The sequence below is a fragment of the Leuresthes tenuis genome, unplaced genomic scaffold, assembly GCF_036924035.1.
Source record: "Leuresthes tenuis unplaced genomic scaffold, fLeuTen1.0.hap1 SCAF_22, whole genome shotgun sequence".
NCBI lineage: Eukaryota > Metazoa > Chordata > Actinopteri > Atheriniformes > Atherinopsidae > Leuresthes > Leuresthes tenuis.
In genome coordinates, this window is record NW_027325376.1 from 18,101,303 (window position 1) to 18,123,060 (window position 21,758).

Below are 21,758 nucleotides of genomic sequence, written 5' to 3' on the forward strand. Positions count from 1 at the left end.
CCACATTTCCTTATGTTACGTACGTCTATGGGCTAGGAACGGCTCCCAAAATCCACAATTTGGTTCACAAAACAGTTTTGGTTTGGTAGCTTTTTTTTTTTCCTTGTTTAGATACCACAAAATACCATAAATCGGCATAATGAATAAAGCTTTGGCCTGTCTACACCAATCATATGTCGAAATCCTGCATCCTCCACCTCTGCATAGGACTGCATATGTTTTGCTATCAAACGCTCCAATGCTCTGATTATGGCTTTTGCCATGTCTGACTTTTCTCTGAGGCTGTTTAAAAGCTGCCTGGAGTAAAAATTGCTTCTCAACTCTACTGCTGGCACTGTCAACTAAAGTAGGGGGATGATTTCCGTATTCACCAGTGTGTCTAATTAGAGCTCAAAGAGAGCTCATTTAGAGCTCAAAGAATGCATATCTGAAACAGCTAGTGAAGAGGCTTCCTTATTTTTAAGCATAGTCAAATTAAAGTGGCTCAGTATCATATAGAAGAATACACCAGCTGAAGACATTCCTGCAGATACCAGCAGATGGTCTGTCTTTGATTCCCTCTTGGGTTTTTGATTCCTCCAGGTGATGCCTTGCTGAGCTGGTGATGCTAAGAAGCTGCTTCAAATTGGGTGTTTTCTGAGTCTCTGTCTTTAAGAACTGGCTGAGATATTAGGAGGCAAAGTTTTTCAGCAGGGATCAGATTTAACTAAGCCATTAATGGGCTAAGAAATCAACTTTAAAATACACTGGAGCCCTCTAAGATGCTTTAATTTGTACAAACAACTTGGATGTACGAAGCAATGTGACCACAAGCACTGTTTTGTATTCTGCGGGAAGATTTTTAGCGACTTTGGAACAGTATATAGAGAGGAAAGTCAAGAAGTCTTTTTCAGTGTATAGTGCATAGTGCTGCAGAATCACCACATAAAGCCCCATCTCTCTCCTATAACTGCAGATGAAAAGTTAAAATCACAGATTTCTTTGCAAATTCAATTCATCTTTAGTTTCATTCAAGGAGTTCAGCCATTTTGAACATTTTCATTTGACCTCGTCATTGGTCGCAGACAGTAGGGGAATAAAAGTCTTACTTCTCTTATCTTACTTATCTGACATGGGAGGGAAGTGAGTTTTCAAACAACATGTCATACTGCTAACTACTAATAGCCAGCGGTTTGTAAATCGTTCCAGCAGTGGATGAAAGCAATTTAAACTTTCTTTCTCTATTTTCCCTTTTTTTTCCCTCCATTTTTAACCTTGCTGAACAGGTTATTTGATGAGGATATACTGGAATTTTATGCTCAAAAGTTTTACTGCACTAGCAATAGTTTCTGGCAACTCTTCTCTTTCACTACACCGGGTCCCCACCTTCACCACACCTTGACAGTGTGGTGTCAACTGTGCATGTGTGTCAGACAGAACGGAGAGGAGGGAACAGGACAACAACTGAGACCAAAATGAAAAGACATTAAGCATACTTTTCTTCAGTTCCACTGTGAAAAAAAAGAACAACTTATTGCACCAGTCTGCTAATAACAGTAAACAGAAGCATTAAAGTTTGGACAACATATATAATTATGATGCCCACTACAGGATTCCTACAGGCACAACATATTTAAAGTTGTCTTATCTAAAATGTAAAAGCAAAGCAGTTAGTGAAAATGTATTTGAAAAGTTACTTATCAACTTAATGAGACATAAGTAGCCATTCAGAGCAGTGCTCCCAATTTTATTTTATTTTATTTTTTCCACAAATGCATCTTTTTATGTGACATGTTTCTGTTCCAACGCTCTGTATTATTTTCTAAGTACTTTTCTGTCCTGATTAGGTTATATGTTGTTGTGTTTTTTAGCTTGGATGCTCTCCCTCACACTACATCACTGTTGAGCTGTGATTTTCTTAAGGTTTACAAATCTGTGATCCTAAAACTGGGTCCTATTTTTTCAAAAACCTAGTTTTTAGCACCAATTCCTTCATTTCAAGTCGCTGGGGTTGTTTATTCACCTGAAAGTTGAGCTTTAAACCCATCCTGTTTGTGCATACCCATCTATTTATTTGAGATCAGTTAGCTTCCCATTATGACTTTAATAGAATAGGGACGGGGCAATCTTTCAGAGAAGGTGACACATTCAGTTGCCATCAGATTAATGGAAAACATTATGTGTCTGAAAGGAGCTTAAACTAATTGGAACTAATGTAATAAAGTTGTCAATTACCCGGTTTGGTAATAAACCAGAGGACAGAGGTTGATAGATTTGGGCTCTAATGTACCCACTAAAACCTAAAAACATAAGCTCTGGTGCTTTACATTGACACCTGTCTGTTGGAAGTGGACGATATTTACTTTTGCAAATCTAACAATCTAAAAAAGAACATTTTTCCAATTACACTAAAAATACTGGAACACTGACGTTGTTAAAAAGGAAACCGATTGTAGTTTTAAACAGCTTCTGACCACATCTAGGCAAAATTGTATCATTGTATGTGAACGTAGGCAAAGACAGAAATTTGCTGACTGCATAATCTTGCTCCCGGATGCTTGCTGGCTCACCTAACTGCACACATGTTCTATGTCTCATGTTTGAAGCTGTGGACACCTTTCTGCTTCCCTTGTGTTTGCAGGGGAAAGGTAGCACAAAGCAGATAGCATGCTTAAAGTCTCAGGTCAGTGTCAAGAATATGATAACACGATACACCCTGCAGTTTAACTGATTCAATTCTTTTGTTCATAATAATAGATTAGACCTCAAGGAATGGAAGAATCTCCACTGGGTCAAACTACTATCCGCTTTCTTTAAAATCACATTTGGTTTTACATACTCTCCACAATCCCTTGAAGTGACAGTAACAGACATTGCTATAATGGATATCATGGAGACAGCCTGCAGCAGGGGTGGTGATGGAAAGCATTGCAGCCAGATTATATATTCTACATTTATTTTTAAGCTTGCTAAATTACTTCATAGCCCTCACACATACTTTTTAGTACCCTCAAAATACACATATTCTTCATTGGAAACTACACCTGAGCCTGAAGCTAACAATAGTATGGGCTTTCCAATCAATATTAAACAAATCTAAAGAAAACTTTTTGGAAGGCACCAAAAAAAATGAATCAGACATGCTTCAAAGCAATTAAACTAGGTTAAGCTGTGTCAGTAGAAGGTGGCGTGGCTGATTATATTGCTAGAGGTGGTAATTCAGTCAAGGATATCGCTGTCCAAGCCAGAAATAAACCTTGTGGAGGAAAAACAACAACAACTGCAGTGGACATCCACAAGAGGAAAATGGAGATAGCTCTCTTTCAGGAATGACTTTCTCTGACAATATCAGAGATACTATATCATCATAATCATGGATGACGCCAGTCGTCACTTGAGTTTATTGTTTGCTAGCTCAGACTGGAAACAAGTAACGAGTCACGAGTTTTCCCCGTGGGTTCTCTCCGGGTACTCCGGCTTCCTCTCACTGTCCAAAAACATCCATGTTAGGTTAATTGGTGACTCTAAAATTGTCTTTAGGAGTGAGTGTGAGCGTATGTGTGGTTGTTTGTCCCGTTTGTCTCTGTGTGGCCCTGTGATGGACTGGCGACCTGTCCAGGGTGTACATCTCATCTGATGACCGTTGGGATAGGCTCCAGCCCCCCCGTGACCCGACCGATGGATTAAGCGGATATAGAAAATGGATGAAAGAGGTGGAAACAAAGTGAAAGAAACAACTCTTGCCTTCATCTCCATGGTGACCACCAAAGAGCCAGAATTAAAGAATTACCAGAAAGGAAGCTTTGGAGCTTAAAATTGCTACTAATGTATACTGAAACTTTAATCTGGCCTACACACAAAGCATTTGACTGCATTAAAATAGATTTATGCAAACACTTTGCCCAGCTGACAACAATCTGGAGTGACTAATAAAGTGAACTGCTGAGGGAGGGCAGGTCGAGCCTCTAGTCTCAAAGTTTATTTACAAATCTGTTGACGCTGAAAAGAATCAAGGGTCCTTGGGAGCCTTCTCCTCTAGAGGGTCTTGAGTGGATCTTTAATGAAGCCATCAATGAAATGAGAGGAGAGAGAGAGAGAGAGAGAGAGAGAGAGAGAGAGAGAGAGAGAGAGAGAGAGAGAGACCGAGGATGACATTGTCTCTGAAGTTTCCCCTCTCTCTCTAATTGCCTCAAGTCCTATTGATTACCTGAGGCCCCTCACACCTTTTCCACGTGATCCCTTTGCACTGTGTGTAATCCCTGCTCGGAACTAAGAGACCCACTTGTCTGCTGTTTTCTTATGCGATTAGCACTATTGATCAAAGTGCACTTTGGTAAGAGTGTATTCGTTTGTGTGTTTGGGCACCTTACAAACATTACAGCGTCCTGAGAAGAGGGGAGTAAAGACTTTGCTGCCTATTTGACTGATCAAAGCAACCGATAATCTGCAAATAACATACACAGCTCCTCCATTCTCTGCATTTCACAGAAGCCTTTCTCTTGCAACAACAACACACAGACACCCACACACACCAATTCCAGCAAGCAGCGTTGAACCTGAGCTTCTATCACTCCCCCCCTGTTGAGCTGGGTGGTGTGTTAAAGCAGTAGCTTGATCCTTAGCACGTATTACCAGACATCCTACTGTCACAACACATGCTCTTACAGCCAGTCACTCTCTTTAACGCATCTCTGTGTTTCCCTGAAGGGAATTATGATGACTCCATTCCCATGCAATTAAATGCTCTCATGCTGTCTTGTCTCTCTACTATTCTGTGTGTGTGTGTGTGAAGATGAGATGGCAGATTCCTTATGGACAGTTTTTGTGAGGACTGGTACAGAAAGTGTGAATAAAGTGGCTACATCTAATCTCCCTCTATTTCGTCATCGATTGGAAGAACTCTGGACCCCGACGATAACACGCGCCAATTAGATAGGCCGCCGCAGTTGGCAGTCCAGTCGTATCTCGGCTGAAGTCACAGTCTGTACCTCTTGGCTCTCGCTTATCTGCTGCCTGCTTTTGGAAATTCACTGGGTTTCTGCAGTTGCCTGTGGATTGAATGACTGTCATTTAAGAGGGAGGTGTGTGTGGTCAAAGGGCGCTGTTTGTGGAATATCAAGAGTGGATGTAAAGATGAGGAAAAGTGTCCTTAAACATAGGGTACTACCACATGTGCTTATCTTGAAAATAACTCCTAAGATAATGCAGCTGAAGTGAGTAGTATTCTAATGATTTGAAAGAAACAGTCGCAAAATTATGATTCATAGTACCTCTCAGAATATGTCTCTTTATTTTGGCTTTTGTATGATATAATTCCTATGAAAATTAGTGCAATCTATGTGTTGTTTTGAGCTCCTTCCCTCTAATTTGCCTGGGTTGGAGCCATAAAGTGTAGGTGGATATCCTGCCTGAAATTCTTTTACCGATTTCCAGTTCAGTTTTGCTTTTCATTCATTTACTTTTGGCTGAATCTCCAGCGCACAGTTTACATCCAAAACATGGAGCCAAACAGGAAGTGTGTCTTTTTAGTGTGTGTGGAAGCTTTAAAAGTAAGTGTGTGTAGGAGTAGGTGCTGGATGGGTGAGAAGCATGTTATTTTTTTGTTTAAGATGAAGGGAGCCAAAACTATAGTCAGAATCTGGCCTTTGAGTTCTGTGCAAAAGTCTTGAGCCACCCTCATTTCTTTATATTTTGCTTCCAAGCAGCCAGATTTTCAAGTAATCTTTTAAAGTGGTCTGAAGCAATATTCTTCATATTATTATGGTCTTTCAATGTTTCTCTTTGGACTTTGGCTGCTTTTTCACACATTTTCAGTCCAGTTCTAGTACCAAACCATTTTCAGAGTAATGTTTTTGTGTTTATTAAGCTACTTTACGCTGACCAATGAATCCCTCAAGCATAAAAAAGCACCCAAATCATGAGAAGAACCACTGTTGTTTCTGAACACAACATAAATCCATCCATCATCTGCCACGGGGGTCGGGTCGCGGGGGCAGCAGCTTTAACAAGACACCCAGACGTCCCTGTCCCCGGCCACTTCCTCCAGCTCTTCCAGGGGGGCCCCGAGGCGTTCCCAAGCCAGCCGAGAGACATAGTCTCTCCAACGTGTCTTGGGTCTTCCCCGGGGTCTCCTCCCAGTGGGACGTGCCCGGAACACCTCACCAGGGAGGCGTCCACAACATAAATAAGAACCCATTTTATGTGGCATCCTTAGAAACTTTGTTACTAGTAGCCTGTCACAGACCTAAAATCTTACTTTGTCACAATTGAGATGATTCTCCAAGAGCTATTAGATGAGAACCGGACATATCTCTGCATATATTAACAATATGATACATTTATGCTCCGTTTTTATATGAAGATATGGAGGGAGGCTCACAGCTGCTGCACATTACTGGAGATCAGAAGGGTTTAAAGAGGGCTGCCATCAATTCAAGGGTAAATTAGCCCCTGGTGTAAGCTCATTGAGGACAGCGATTTAAAAAAATATGAATTCATCCCCTCACCTTTTTCTTGTTGATTGGGCAGATGTAGAAACTTGTCACCACAATGGCTGTCCCTGGCATCAGGTTAAGTTTGGTATAGGTTGTGCCATAGTCGGTAGACCTGAAAACACAGAGAAATAGAGAAAGAAGCACTTAGTCAGGAAACATTCTTGTTGATCAGAGTTTAAAACCTTTCTGCGTTCTATTTCACCAAAATATCCTATTCTTCATACTGAGACTACTGTGGCTCCATGAAAAACCTTCGGGTTGACAGGAAAAGATTAAATCTACATGAACCCTGGGAGAGCACGGTCTGTTTATTCTCCCAAACTACCCCATAAGCCTTATATCAGCTCTCTGTTCACCATATTTCCCCTTTATGGTCAACGGTCTGAGTCCGGTGACAAATCAGCAATGGCTGGCCAACTTGCCTTTGCAGCAATAATGCAAAAATAGCCTCAGGCAAACCGTGAGATACTGACCAATCCTCAAATCTGGCAGCTATAAAAGCAGGGGCCGAGTTCTGTGTGCATTGGAGAATGATGGCTAACCACTGGATTGTTCCTTCAGTCCAGCTCAGGCAAGCCCACAAAGCAAAGCAAAGGTGATTGCTTTTGACAGGTTTTTGAACAACAGTTTTCAGCTCAGCAAGTCTGATGTCAGGGAACCACTCATGGGTAATTAATGTTCCAAACTCCTCTTAGGGAAGATACGGCCTCTTTAATTAAATAGTGCAACCAAAGCGGAGTAGAGTACCAGATACTTATGATGATTAATAAGATATTGAATTTAACTAAGGAGAAAAAGGGATAAATAAAAACCGCAAATGTAATATATTAGCATTCTGTGTGTCTATAGGGCCGTTTTGACCATTTTATGAGAATAATTTCAAAAGCACTCCAAAGCCAAAACGAAAGGAGAAGCTGTAGCGTTTTATCCGAGGGAATAAGGGTTCAACAGGAGGGGGCCTGGAAGAAGAGGTCTTGATGAAAGAGAATGATGAGCTGGCACATCAGCCGAGTTAAGGATGAGAGGATTTACTCCTTCACACAGTGGGATATCAACCACCGACAGACACACATGTACACACACGGAGACACATCCACACCCGAAGCCCTGCCAAGCCATTCAGCAATCAGCTCTCCCAGAGCTCTCTGATACAGCTGCAGAAAACAGAGTGGCATAGCAGGGGTGAGCTATTTCTCTGCGGTGAGCCGGTGAGTGTTTTCATCTTCCTCGCCAGCCTGTGTTTGCTGTTTAACCCAGGATCACTCAGAGAACATGGATGGATCTCGTGCTGATGGCTGTGTTAGCTGCCAGAGCCCTGTGATTATCTCATAAACCCACCAGTGGATGGAGGAAGAAGCTGCAGGGTCCAGCATATCGAGGTCCACTCAGTGTCTAGATGATGCAGACGCAAGTCTGAAAACCATACTGAGCAGTCACATTAGGCTCTGAGAAGTAAAGAATGTCTTTAAAAAAAAAAAACAGTTCGATAAACATCTTTAGCCACAATGTAGAATTTTGGTTTTGTGGATTTTGGACACATACTTTTGATCCTCTCATAAACAGCATGCCATACGTTTGCTTTCCTTTTTAATAGCTGAGTCACATTTTTTTATCTTGATGTCATGAAAGGCACAACAACTTTTGCATCAATGAGATTAAAGACACCAACATTCACGGGATATAAAATGAAGCTATGAAAAGATTTCTTCTTTTTAATAGACTACAAGGCTCTGAACAGATGACGATCATTTGTTCTTATCACAAGTTACCCCATCACAGTTTTTCCTCCACTGTTATATTGATTAGTTTAGCCTTTAAAGCTGCTTTGGAGCTGTTAACCGACATAAATCAAACTGTTTCACTCTATGCAAAGCTGAGAGATCAATAGAACAAACAGAAGAAGAATATAGTGCAGGAACTATATTACTATTGTCACAATTTGGTGGTGGTGGAGAGAAGAGGATGCAAATTTAGACAGCACATCAGAGGCTTGTGGAAGCTCGTGGAAAACTGAGAAAAACATGCGGCAGAGGCAGAAAACCCCAAATTGCACAGCAAAAACAATGGCGAAAACAGACAAGCGATTAACAGAAGCACAGAGATCAAACAAGAAGATAGTAATGAGGAGGATATGGCAAAGACTGAGACGAACCAAGGAGCATAAATACTGTGGGGAACTGATCAGTAAGTGACTGCAGCTGTGACAGGTTGAAATCAGGTGAGTGTGGACTGTGAACCAAACTGGGGAACTGAGGAAAATAGACAGTGAGGAAGAGAAACAGAGTTTACTAGAAACTAAACTGAGACCAGGACACAAGTATAGAACTGAGGAAAGACAAAACTAAGAGTACAGACAAAAGCAAGAATATCGACAAAGGCAAACCATAAGAGGGACTATCAACGAAAAGGTTCACGAAAGAAACCCAGATATCCCTCGCCCCAGCGACACTCTCCAGCTTCCAGCCCAGAAGGGACATATTATCCCTCCAGCGAGTGCTGGGTCTGCCCCGAAGCCTCCTGCCAATAGGACGTGGCAAGAAAACCTCCAAAGGGAGGCAACCAGGACGCATCCTAACCTGATGATCGAAGCACCTCAGCTGACTCCTGTCGATGCGGAGGAGCAGCAGCTGTACTCCGAGTTCCCTCCGGATGGCCGAGCTCCTCACCCCATCTCTAAGGCTCAGCGCAGCCAACCAATTTCAGCTGCTTGTATCGCGATCTCACTCTTTCAATCACTACCCAGATCTCGTGACCATAGATGATGGTTGGAACAAAAAAAAGTTTGACAGTTTTGACAGACATATAATACTATTTCAAATTATATCCAAAGAACTATTAGCTAAAAACTTGGCATATCTGGATATAGTGTGCACTGTGTCCTTAAAGAAATTACAAAACTATACAAGTGCAGGACAAAGAAGAAGTTTCAGGCCTATCTACAAAACTATCTACAGAAGATGAACAGTATCTGAAAGTGATAGGAAGCAAAGACCTGACACAGGACCTGAGAGATGCATCTGGATCTTCAGTTGATCCATCATCTGCTCACTGAAGCCTCATCAGAAATGGTCTCCATTGAAGGGTGGCTGTCAAGAAGCCATATATAAGGAAGGGAAACAGGGAGAAAAGGCTGAGCTATGCCAAATGACACAAGAAGTGCACTGAAAATCCGTGGCTTATGGGGGGATGAATCCTCCCCAGAGCCTGGACCTCAACATTACTGAAGCAGTGTGGGATCATCTTGAGAATGGAACAAAAGGCAGCCCACGTCCAAAGAAGAGCTTTGGGACGTCCTCTCTTTTTCTGTCCAGTGCATTGTATTTCAGTTTATGCCTGCACATATTTAAACAAGTCTATGCACCTCTTTCCTGTTTTCTTGAAAAGAAATCAATAAATGGGGGGGTGATTCATGAATCTTGCACATTACTCTACATCCCCCTTGTGTTAAAAGGTAAAGATGTGGTGTAATATGCGTCAAAAGAAGGAAACAGCTCAAATGTATTGATGGATACTAGTTTAAATCTGTCCAAAAGATTCTCGGAGAAAAAAGAAACCAGACAATGACTGTAGTTCTCTATAGTTGAAGCATAGTGCAGAACCAAGCCCTCCACTTCCAACATCAATAACAACCAATACATTGTTTATTCCTACTGTAAGTTATTAGCCACGGGAGTATTTCCTGAAAAAGATAGATAAAGCACATGCCTTTTTTTCTCAAGTACAAGCTGGATTTAGTCCCAACGGCAACAGAGCCTTCATGGTTTTGGTGACAATAAACTCAAAGTTAAATACAGTACGTAAACTTTGTGGTACAAGATTGCATAATTTTTTCCATTCCGGCTGTCATAATTACTGTAGTCATTAAGTGGTGGCAGTGAATATGTCACAGTGAAGCGCATTTATCTCTCACAATAAGCTGCTACTACAGACAACAAATGTGTTTATTTTGTTGTTGAAGAGCAGCCTTGAGCATAATGTATTATTCATTCATCTCTGCCACTATGCATAAAAATTGGGAAATTTTGATTTCAAGCAGATGTGTGACCTGTATTTAAAAAAAACAAAACAAACAGCTTAGTAGGTAGGATCTAACACTCAAAAGATTCTGTGGTTAGTCATGTGAAAAACATTAAAAAAAAGGCAACTGAAAAATTAAAGCAACAGGGAGGAGTCAGGGGGCAAGATACAGACTTTGTACTGCTAATAAGGCTAATTTGGAGGTTACTGCAGAAAATCAGTGGTTCCAGTGCCTTATATGGCAAGAATAATGATGTTGAATTAATAGGAGAGCTCATTCTGTACTGTCTGCCATCAAGACCTTTGGATTAATAGACTGGCAGGGAGTTATTGTAGATTAATGGGGAATAATTACTATAAAACAGAGAAGGAAGCAGATGAGAGCACAGGGAGCATAGGGAGAGAGGAGTAGAGGTAAGAGAAAAGTAGGACATCACAGGATAAACATACCATTACTGCTGACATTACCCTTGATTTTGTACAAAAACAGTATTTGCTTTGAATCTGTCAGTGCTTTTTAGCCCTGGAAAATATCTGTCAGAACCTTTCCTTCAAAGATCGTAAACATGACACTGCCAAAAGAAAACACAAGTGGCTACAGATACAAACCATTTGGTAGAAGCCAATCAGATTAAATAATAAGAGCGAAAGGGAGCCCTAATACCAACGCATAAAAGAAAAGCGGAATAACAAGACAAAAAAGGGCAGAGAAAAGCAGACGTGGAAGTGTCTGCAAGAATGGATGTGACGGAGGCAGACACTGCAGGTGAAATTGTATTTTCCCTGATGCGCTTGAGGAAACATAGAATTGTGGAAGCACTTTAGTGTGGCGACAGGTGCTGATTCAGATTTAATGTCCTAATATGTCAAGGTTGCTCCCAGCGCCTGATGTCTCTTGGAAGAAAAATTGAGAGTGTCAAGAAAAAATGTGATGAGACGAAATACCAGAATATATAGTGAAGGAAAGGAGAATGGATGTATAAAAGGCAAGATTTCAGAAAAAAACCACCTTCGATATAGCAGCTGGTGAATAGTTGAGATGCCTCAGTCAGGGCAGAAATATGTCCTTCAAAGTATGTTTCTCCTTACAGCACATGAAATACAGTATGGCTCAAACAAAACAGTGTGTTTGAGATAAGGCAGCCGATGGTTAGGATACTATATGTGTCTCAACAGGCTGGTTAGAGTGTGATTCCTCCATGATAACAAATGCTGAGACAGACAGATGCTGTCAGCCTGAATCAGAGATGAACAGCTAAACTGTTGACATTCAGATTTCCAAGAGAGAGCCCAGGGAACAACTGGAGAGCAGTTCAGACAGAGGCCAACGTTACCGACAAGAGCGGATTGAGCTGTATCTGCCTGCGAAGAGTATGTCAGATATTTCGATCATTCGTGCAGAGTAACGCTCTGCCATCGAAGAAATCTGCAATGCATTACAACACCGCGGCTCTGCGGACAAGAGTGATGAGGTGAATTTGCTTCCTTGCCAGAGTATCGTTCACTGGGGCCATTAGCTGCATCCCAAAAGAATTTGTGCCAAATTTTGTCCAGAGCAGGTTACAGCTTGGGTCAGGAGCGATCATAACGACCTAAGCTTTCCCATCTCTCTTTTTGATAGAGCGGGGAATTAGTGGGAGATGGGAGATTCTGATTTATTGCAGCACAGGTAATTGCCAAGACTAGTGTTAAAATATACTGCTGAGAGAGAGTCACCATTAGCGCTGAAGCTGATTTACAGTGGATAAAAGTAAGGCATCATAAATACCGCCCGACAGATTGAGCTTTCAACACCAATCACATTTAATGCTTTAGGATGGTAAATGTGAGAAATGCTTCATGACACAGTTCTGTGATGCTGAGGCAATGAACCTATGTGCTACGTTGCTAAAAGAGAAAGGGGGTGGTCACTCACATCTGCTTCACACATGGACAGGTCAGTAGCCCTAACCTCTTTCTGGCTGCCAGCATCCTTTAAAAATGACCATTCTGCCTGACTGCAGCTGGGTTTTTTTACAGACCAAGCACCACATTGGTGTCATCTATCTGTTTATTTTCCATTCTTTTTCCAGCAATATATTGGTTATGGATGAAAAATCTCAGGGAGTCTCAGGTGTACTCTGGACAAAGGCTTTATGGCCATCTGTGATGGCCTGATTTTGCCAAAGCCTGGGCTTATGACTGCATGATAGACCCTAGAATGATAAACAGTAGCAAGTCTTCAAGAGATCTACAGAGCAACACAGTCAATAGAGAATTCCACGAGAGTTGTGAGGCAACTCTTAAAACAAACGCCAAATGGCTAAAAAAATGCTTGTGGAATGTTCACATCAATATTGCTAATGTCTGAAACGTCTCATCAAGATAGTTGTGGTTCTGTTGTGATCTGGTTATGACAGTCATAGTCGGACAAACACAATTTAACACTCAGTCCATTGGTGTGAATGATTCATGAATATGACAGCTATGCAGAGAAGTGTGAATCTGTGTTGACTCAGAAAAGCAAAAAGACTATAGGCCTTGGGATGACAGTAGTAAAGGTGTCAAGTGCACTGATCACAAGTCATAAAATGGCAAACAAGTGTCTGCAGAAAGGTGTTAAGGTTGACACTCTCATGAAGGACTACAGATAAAAGCAAAGCAAGAAAACTGTCAACAGTTTGAAATAGGAACAATCCAAAGACCAAAGAGAAAGTGCAAATTGAAAGTCTATGGATTTGTACGATCTAAGCTTTAATTAAGCTTTAGCATAAGTTCAATAAAGAAGATCACTTCCCTCCTGTCTGCCCTCACTCGCTCAGTATGCTTGTTCAATTGTCTTCTCGCCTGCTATATTTTTGAGCCAATAAGCCAGACCTCCTTTATGTCATTCTCCCCTCAGACAGAATTTCATGCAAAGCATCTCCTCCATCTATTCCTGATGCCCAAGAGGCTTCACCAGAAGTCTTGCCAAGGCTGTGAATACGTTCCCTTTTTAACCTCACGCTCATGTAAGCAACCATCTGTGGAATTGTTCACATGCTTGTCTGTGTACCTGTTGCTGGAGGGATTCCGCTAGGAGGCACTAATAACCAGAGAGAACTTTGCAGGGTGTAAATAAGGAACATGAAGACAATAAAGGAGGTTAGAAAACAGCAGAAAAGCAACATCTGTAGCATTGTAGATAGTATATAGACCCCTAAAGCAAGGACGTTTGACATCAACACACATTTGACTATTTTCAAAGGACATATACTACAAAATTCCAAACAAACACAAGACAAGTGAGTTTCAAATCATAAACATGCAAATGTGTGATTCAAAGCAATCAGCTCCACTCATTCATCATCAGCCTCTAGACTCGATGTCTGGTCCTACCCTTTCCTCTATTAATGTCACATTCCACCATGACGTTCCATCAGTTTAATCACTAAAAACTTTTTAAACCTCCCACATCAATATATTTTGTTCCATCCTTTCAAATGGTCTCTCTGTACTGAAATGTTAATTATTCGTCTAAGCATCAATCACTCCGTGTCATTTTATTGTGAAGGAAGTATTTTCAAAGAGCAATACTCAAAAACTATCCATCCAGCCAGGAATGTCCATCACTTTCCAGGTGGTGGCAGCAATCCATCTAACCTGTTTTGATCCTGCCCCTTCACTTAATTCAGGGGGCATTAGGAGTGAATACCAATTCCAACTAAAATTGCTTATGATCAATACAATTAAGCAGTGATTATACTGCATGCATGGCCAGATACCACCAAAGGTTGATGGGAGAGAGTGTGGGCTCATAAGCATTGCCCTTCTTTTCTCTCAACCATCCTTCATTTCTTGAACAAGTGGAGCACACTTTTTGAATTCTGGCTTTATCAAAGTGCCATTTGCAGTGCGGGAGGGCCTTGAAGGCATTACACGCAACAAGGGCCATTTGTAGTTCCACAAAGAGGAGGAGCAAGATAATGCACGGTATTGTCCTGCACTATAAAGACAGAAACAGAATTGATCAGAGCTGACTGTCAGGCATGCTGCAACCTGAAGGATTCTTTCTGTTACTGAATGCTTCAATCGCCCATACTCTATGACTCTATGACAAGAGTTATTTAAGTAATTTGCTTTGGAATCACAATACACAGAGGCAGGAGTTGATGAGATGTGCCCTACTTCTCTGTTCAGCTCAGTCACTGACACCTAAGCAGCAATTGGCAAATTACATCTGGAAGTGCCTCCTACACTGCAAGTAGTCTTCGCAGGCAGTAAGCCAGGATACCGTGATTCATGGTTGGTAAGGGCACTTCACAGTGGCGGATCGTCAAGCACAGAACCGCTGGAGCATAGTTATCAGGAGTGGAGAGCTGCTGCCATTTGAAAAGCTGCTTATAGAAGTCCCCTGACAGTCCTTTTTGCATCCATTTTTTTCCTGTTTGTACAGAGAAAATGATACAATATTACATCAAATGTATCCCCAGCAGAAGGCATACAATCTGATAGTTTTCCTAAAAGGTCAGCGTTGCATTTCACCACCGACCTCTCTGAGACAATATGGTGAGTCACTGACCTTGTCCTGTCAACTGTAATGACGATTTGTTTGGTTCCTTTTGACAAGAGTCACTGAATAAAAGGATGACAAAAAGAGATGGGGAGGTTCCCGTGGCCTTCAGGTCTCCCTCTATGCACTATTGCCAGCCGGTTTCTAACAGCAAAGGCTGTGAAATCACTGGTGAAAGGCATTCAGTCACATTTTTCCTTTTTTGTTTGTTTCTTCAGCCTCTCTTAATATCAGTCTCAGACATTTTTACAGATTTTTAGTACATGGATAGCCTTACAATACAAATTCATGCCAATAGTTAGCACGTGCATCCATGAAAATGAACATGTTTGTACATTAATTTGTTAAAAGCAATTAAAAGAAGTACATTACAAAAATAATCCCAGAGGGGCACTATGTTTAAAACCAGGATCTTGGATCCTTAAAAAGTATCAATCTATAAATCTGTACAATAGTCTATTTTAGGTTGTGATGTTGTCTGGAGTCCAACTAAATTATTCCTGTAATGAAACAGCAGCTGCCCTGGCCTACCTCTGTGACATTTCCTTGTCAGAAGAATCAGAAGAACGTCTTTGAGATCCCAAAAATGCTGTAGAATCTATTCCCAATTACTCTATATTTCTAAAGTCAAAGTCAAAGTCAAATTTACTTGTATAGCACATTTCATGTACAAAACAATTCAAAGTGCTTTACATAAAATAAAAACATTGCAGCAGGGAGCAGAAAAAGAATTAAAATTATGTAAAAGAATATAGATAGAAAGAAAGAAAATAAAGCACGGTGGTGTGGTGGTGTGGTGGTTACCACCGTCACCTCACAGCAAGAGGGTTCCAGGTTCAATCCCTGCCTGGGGCCTTTCTGTGTGGAGTCTGCATGTTCTCCCCAGGTACTCTGGTTTCCTCCCACCATCCAAAAACATGCATGTCAGGTTAATTGGTGACTCCAAATTGTCCATAGGAGTGAGTGTGAGCATGCATGGTTGTTTGTCTCGTTTGTCTCTATGTGGCCCTGTGATGGACTGGCAACCTGTCCAGGGTGTACCCTGCCTTTCGCCCGATGACTGCTGGGATAGGCTCCAGCCCACCTGCTACCCGATTAACGGACTGTCGGTATAGAAAATGGATGGAAGAAAGAAAATTATTCAAATGAATTAAAATTAATTGAAACAAGCAACAATCCCGATAAGTTAGAAGATTTCATGCATAGACACATGAGAGAAGAAATGTTTTTAACCTGGATTTAAAAATTTCTACATTTGGTGACAGTTTAATCTCCACTGGCAGTTTGTTCCACTTGCAGCATAACAGCTAAATGCTGCTTCTCCATATTTAGTCTGGACTCTGGACTGGACCAGCTGACCTGAGTCCTTGGATCTAAGAGCTCTGCTAGGTTTATATTCTCTGAACATATCACAGATGTATTTTGGGCCTAAACCGTTCTGGGATTTGTAAACCATCAGTAGGCTTTTAAAATCTATTCTGTGACTGACTGGAAGCCAGTGTAAAGATTTTAAAACTGGTGTGATGTGTTCAGATCGCTTAGTCCTGGTTAAAACTCTAGCAGCAGCGTTCTGGATGAGCTGCAGATATTTAGTGCTCTTTTTGTGAAGTCCAGTTGAAAGACAATTACAGTAATCGAGTCTACTGGATATGAATGCATGGATGAGTTTCTCCTGGTCTTTTTGGGAGAGAAAACCTTTAATTCTGTTTATGTTTCTGAGTTGGTAAAAAGCTGCCTTTGTGACAGCTTTGATGTGGCTGCTGAAAGTCAGATCTGAGTCTATCAACACTCCAAGGTTACAAACTTGGTCAGTGATTGTAAGGGTCCGAGTCTCAAGGTATTTACCAGTGCTGACCCTCTTCTCTTTGCTACCAAACAGAATGATCTCAGTTTTGTCTTCATTTAATTGTAGAAAATTCTCTCTAATGCAGGATTTTATTTCCTCCAGATACTGTGTATGTCTGCTGGGCTGCAGTCGTCTGGTGACAGAGACACATAAAGTTGTGTATCGTCTGCATAACTGTGATAATTGATGTTAAAGTTCTGCAATATCTGACCCAAAGGGAGCATATACAAGTTAAACAGAAGAGGTCCAAGAATTGACCCATGGGGGACTCCACAAGTCATGGCCACTCGCTCAGATTCATAGCTGCCAATTGTAACAAAATAACTACGGCCTTCTAAATAGGACCTGAACCAGTTAAGGACCGCTCCAGAAAGTCCAACCCAGTTTCCCAGCCAGTGCAACAGGATTCTGAGATCTACAGTATCAAACGCAGCACTGAGATCCAACAGAACCAGGACTGAAACATCACCAGAATCAGTATTCAACCTAATGTCGTTTAACACTTTGACCAGAGCTGTTTCAGTACTGTGATGACGTCGGAAGCCTGATTGAAAGTTATCGAGACTTCTACTTTCATTCAGAAAGTCTGTTTGTACAACTCATAGCTTTGTTTTCCTCCACTTACGTTCAGCTTTCCTGCATTCTCTTTTACGGTTTTTGACCGTTGTGGTGTTTCCCCATGGTGTTTTCTGTTTGCTCAAGGTGCTCTTGATTCTTATTGGTGCAACAGCTTCCATTACATTCAAAATTCTTAAGTTGAAATGATCCAGCAGTCCGTCAACCGACTGCACTCATTGTTGGTGACATAGCTATGGCCTCCCTAAACTGAGCACTTGTTTTCTCATTAATATACCTCTTCTTAACTGAAAAGCTGGTTGTTTGAACATTCTGAGTAATCAATAAATCAAATAAAATACAGAAATGGTCAGACAAGGCCAAATCAATAACCACAACAGAAGAAATATCAACCCCTTTTGAAATGACCAGGTCCAGAGTGTGACCTCGAAGGTGGGTCGATTCTGTTACATTTTAAGGACAAAGTCATATTTTATTTTGGATCGGTTCAGTACAAGTGTTGTTTTAATAACTGCTCTATGTTTCAATAATTGAATATATTTATGTCTTTCTCCAGTATATCGAATTAGCAAGCTAATGTCCTGACCGACTGTAAAAAACCTACATTGGTTCCTATGTAGACAGAGCTTGAGTTTCACTTCATTGGCACATAGACGTCCTACATCTCAGTGCGTGTTCCTACACAATGAAGTCCACTTTGCCTGTCTATGCTGCTGTTTGGTTGGGCCACAAATCCAAATAAAGGGATGGTAATAATCAAACAGCTGTTTGGATTAGTGTTAAAGAGACTGCTCGTTTCAGACTCAGCCTGTGCAGTGTTTTCATTAGTCATTCTACTTTTCTGCTTTCCTCCCATTATGATTCCTCATTTTTCCATTGCATTCTCATTGTTACAACCATTGATTGTGGTATTTCTACGAATCGGACAAGTAAACAAATATACTTATTGCGTGTTTCCTGGTGAGACTGAGCTGGCAGGACAGAGCTGACATCAGACCAGAGGCCACATCAGCATAGTTCACAGAGTGAATCTTATCAGATGTTTCAGTAAACTGATGTGACCCTGCATTTCCACAAGACATATCGTTTCAACACCAACACACAGTGTAGATATACATATACAGTACATATAAGCAAAATATAGGTACAAGCAAATCAGGAACACATACTCACAGACCAAGAATTCTTTTGAAAATAACCAACACTTTTAACACAAATTATGTTAAGAAATCAGTTTACCTGTGCAGACTTTTAAGCAAACACATTGATGGCAATCTGAGACGTGTCAGTAGTGTAGTTTGGAATTGCCACAAGTCCATGAAACAGTTCCACCCAGCTTTCTCCCTTTCTGCCACCTTTTCCTGTGACCAAGATTAAACACTTCTGACATGCTTCTCTGCAATCTTCCCTTTCTACGATGGATGAGCCCTGATACAGCCCTTTCTACTGACTGGATTTTTCCCTGCAAGAGGACTGAAAGAATCATGAAACACCCGCAACTTGCATCCACTTCCCTTAAGCACCCACACTGCCCCCAAGTCCCCCCATGCCCCAGCTGAACAGGAGCAGGAAGAGCAGTAAGACTGTCGAGATGATATCTTCATCAGTACGGTTAGGAATATGCACCCTCGAACACGACTGCTTTCTCATGAAGAATTCATGTTTCTTTAACGCAATCGGATCCTTCAAGTTTGGCTTTGTACTTGTATTTTATGTGTGAAGTTAGTCTGAGGAGATGAAAAATAAAAAAAGTCCTCTGACTGATCTTAGCTGTGAATCCATTTTTCCATTCTCCATTTTCGTCTGTGTAAATTAGTTTTGTCTACAAATGATCTGATCAACCTGCCAACACAGAGGCACAACAGAAGAATAATAAAGACAGAGGCAGACTTTACAGATGAATTACTTTTTTTCAATAGATCTATAACTCAAATCTCAAAACTCTCACACCAAACAAAACATGTACTGATCTGATCTTGTTGATTAAACAGAGACAAAATGCTCATATGTTGGAGATCTATAAGCTTATCTTAGAGGAAAACTGGGAATAGACTGGTTTTGTATTTTACCCCTCTAATGGTCGCACTGAGAAAAAAGCAAATGAAAAAAATAGCTCTTCCACTAATTCATACATCGGGACAATCAGGATCGATATCTTGGACCATGGTTGGGATAATGCTTTATTGTAAAAATATCAAAATTTGAAAAAGTAATGGCATTACATATCCTTTCTTTTAGGATTATACACCTAAACCATATATAAGACGGTTTAGGAATGTTTACTTCCACAAATTCTTGATCATTCGCAGTATAGGTGCTGAGAAGGTGTCTATGGTAAATGCTCAAATATATTTTAGCAAAATTTCAATGCAACTGTAAGAATGTTAGCATGTTTATTAATGCAGGAATTAAGGATTATCAACAGGCAATCATTCCTTACATATTTGTTTCTGCTGACTGTCGAATTGCCTGCAAACCACTATACTTACTTTTGGTGGGATGGCATAAAAGCCTTGCATATGGTACTCAAAAAAACATTTTTGTACTCCCAAAATTAAACATTGTTTTCAAGTAATTGTAAGATAGTTCAGCCTTCACTCAATAATCTAAAGATGGACTGTAAGTTTCTCCATTCGTCACTCTCTGATTTCAAAGATATACAAGCAACACCCCTTCGGTTAGAGTGTTTTTTTGCTGGGAGCACATTCTCTGACTGCCTTGGGGCAACACACAGTTGTCCACATAAAGTCAATTGCTGCTGCCAAGCTGGCAACGATCAAGGGCAAACAAGACAATAGTGCAAAGAATGTGAAACAGGTGCTTTTGATGTCAGAAGGGATGATGCTACATGTATAAGTTATGAATACAATACCTTTCACTGACCACTTAGATTTAAGCTACAATTTATATACAGTTTACACAATATATAATGGAGGCATGCTTACTTAATACGTAATGTGTTGTCGAAGATTTTGTGGCAAATAATATCACCAGTGCTTACTGTTTTTAATCTCTGCACTTTTACATTAAAAAATTAAACCTGAGAATATTGTTAGCCGACACAGGCCTAAGGGGCAGGGGTGGGGCTTAACCCCAGTGGGTTCCAGCCAAGGACAAACCAATTTGTCTCAGTAACTCACACTGACAGGACTCCAACACCAATCAGCTACTACTGATTGCTGTTAGTTGGACTGTCAATAACTCTGCAGTTTCATATATATGCTTAATCCATTGGTGTTAGAGCTTTACAGCTGATAAGATTAGCGCCAACAAACCACGTTGATTTCCAGCTTGACCATGATTGATGTTGCTGAGACAGATAAAATGAGATAGTCTGAAATAATGAAAATAGGTTTTCCAGAAGAGTCATACAAACTCCATGCATGTGATTAAGTATAGCAATATACAATAGAAATGTATCGATGGAAAATATGGGCTAAGTGAGGATTAGCCACTGTTAGCATAGCGACTGGAAGCGTGGGAAACAGCTAGCCTAGCTCACTTATTTACATATTTGCTGTAAAAATATCAACCGTGGCAACCTTATACTGACTTGACTTTCTTTTCTGTCAGTTTGGCCCAACCACTGTGTTAACCTATGGCACACTTTGCAGTCACCAACAGTAATAGGCATCCCAGCTAATATAGGAGAAGAAACACAAATATACTGGGCTGATGGATAATCTAATTATAACTCCTTTACGTAATCAAGGATTTAATTTGTGTTCACGTACAGCTTATACAATTATGATTAAATAAAGCTGATTTAACAGGCAAGAATATAATCACCCATTGATTAAAGACTTTTTAATTTTTCTTTCTGTTTCCACTCATCATGGCTAACCACCTCCACCATACAGGACCAAAGCTCTGTGCTTAGAGCATGAGGCTATTCAAAATTAGCTTAACATAAAGTATAAATTAAAAAAAAGACTTCAGTAGCACAGTATTCAGTATTCACCTCGTTCCAAGTCGTTAAGAATGTTTACACATTAAACAAAGGATAAAAAAATGTTAGTGAGACTATTTTTTTTTTGTTCAAAACCAAAACACAAATATTATCATTTTTTTCAGCTGCTTACAACTTCAATTATTCTTTAATCAAGACAGATCATTTCTTAACAATTCCTGTGTGTATAATGTAGTGACATTTGGCAGCACAAAGTGAAAACTTGAAATTGCGGCGGTTGCATATAGATTAGAAAAAACACAAAAAGGTCATTTTGAGCCAGTGTTTAACTTGTTATTTAGCTTTATTATTTAGTCCCCTCTTTGTTACTGTTGTAATATGATGCTGCAGTGTCAAACAACAGTG

The 21,758-nt window shown here is 40.6% G+C and overlaps 1 protein-coding gene across 5 annotated transcripts in view; it reads right to left on the reverse strand.

Moving 5' to 3' along the window:
- The window catches only part of sorcs2 (sortilin-related VPS10 domain containing receptor 2), a 295,718-nt gene that overhangs the window by 153,387 nt on the left and 120,573 nt on the right, over window positions 1-21,758 (reverse strand). For all 5 annotated transcript variants that reach the window (XM_072376958.1, XM_072376956.1, XM_072376957.1 and 2 more), the window contains exon 3: window positions 6,486-6,585. In XM_072376958.1, the coding sequence (XP_072233059.1) occupies window positions 6,486-6,585 (100 nt within the window). The remainder of the gene's footprint in view (window positions 1-6,485; window positions 6,586-21,758) is intronic.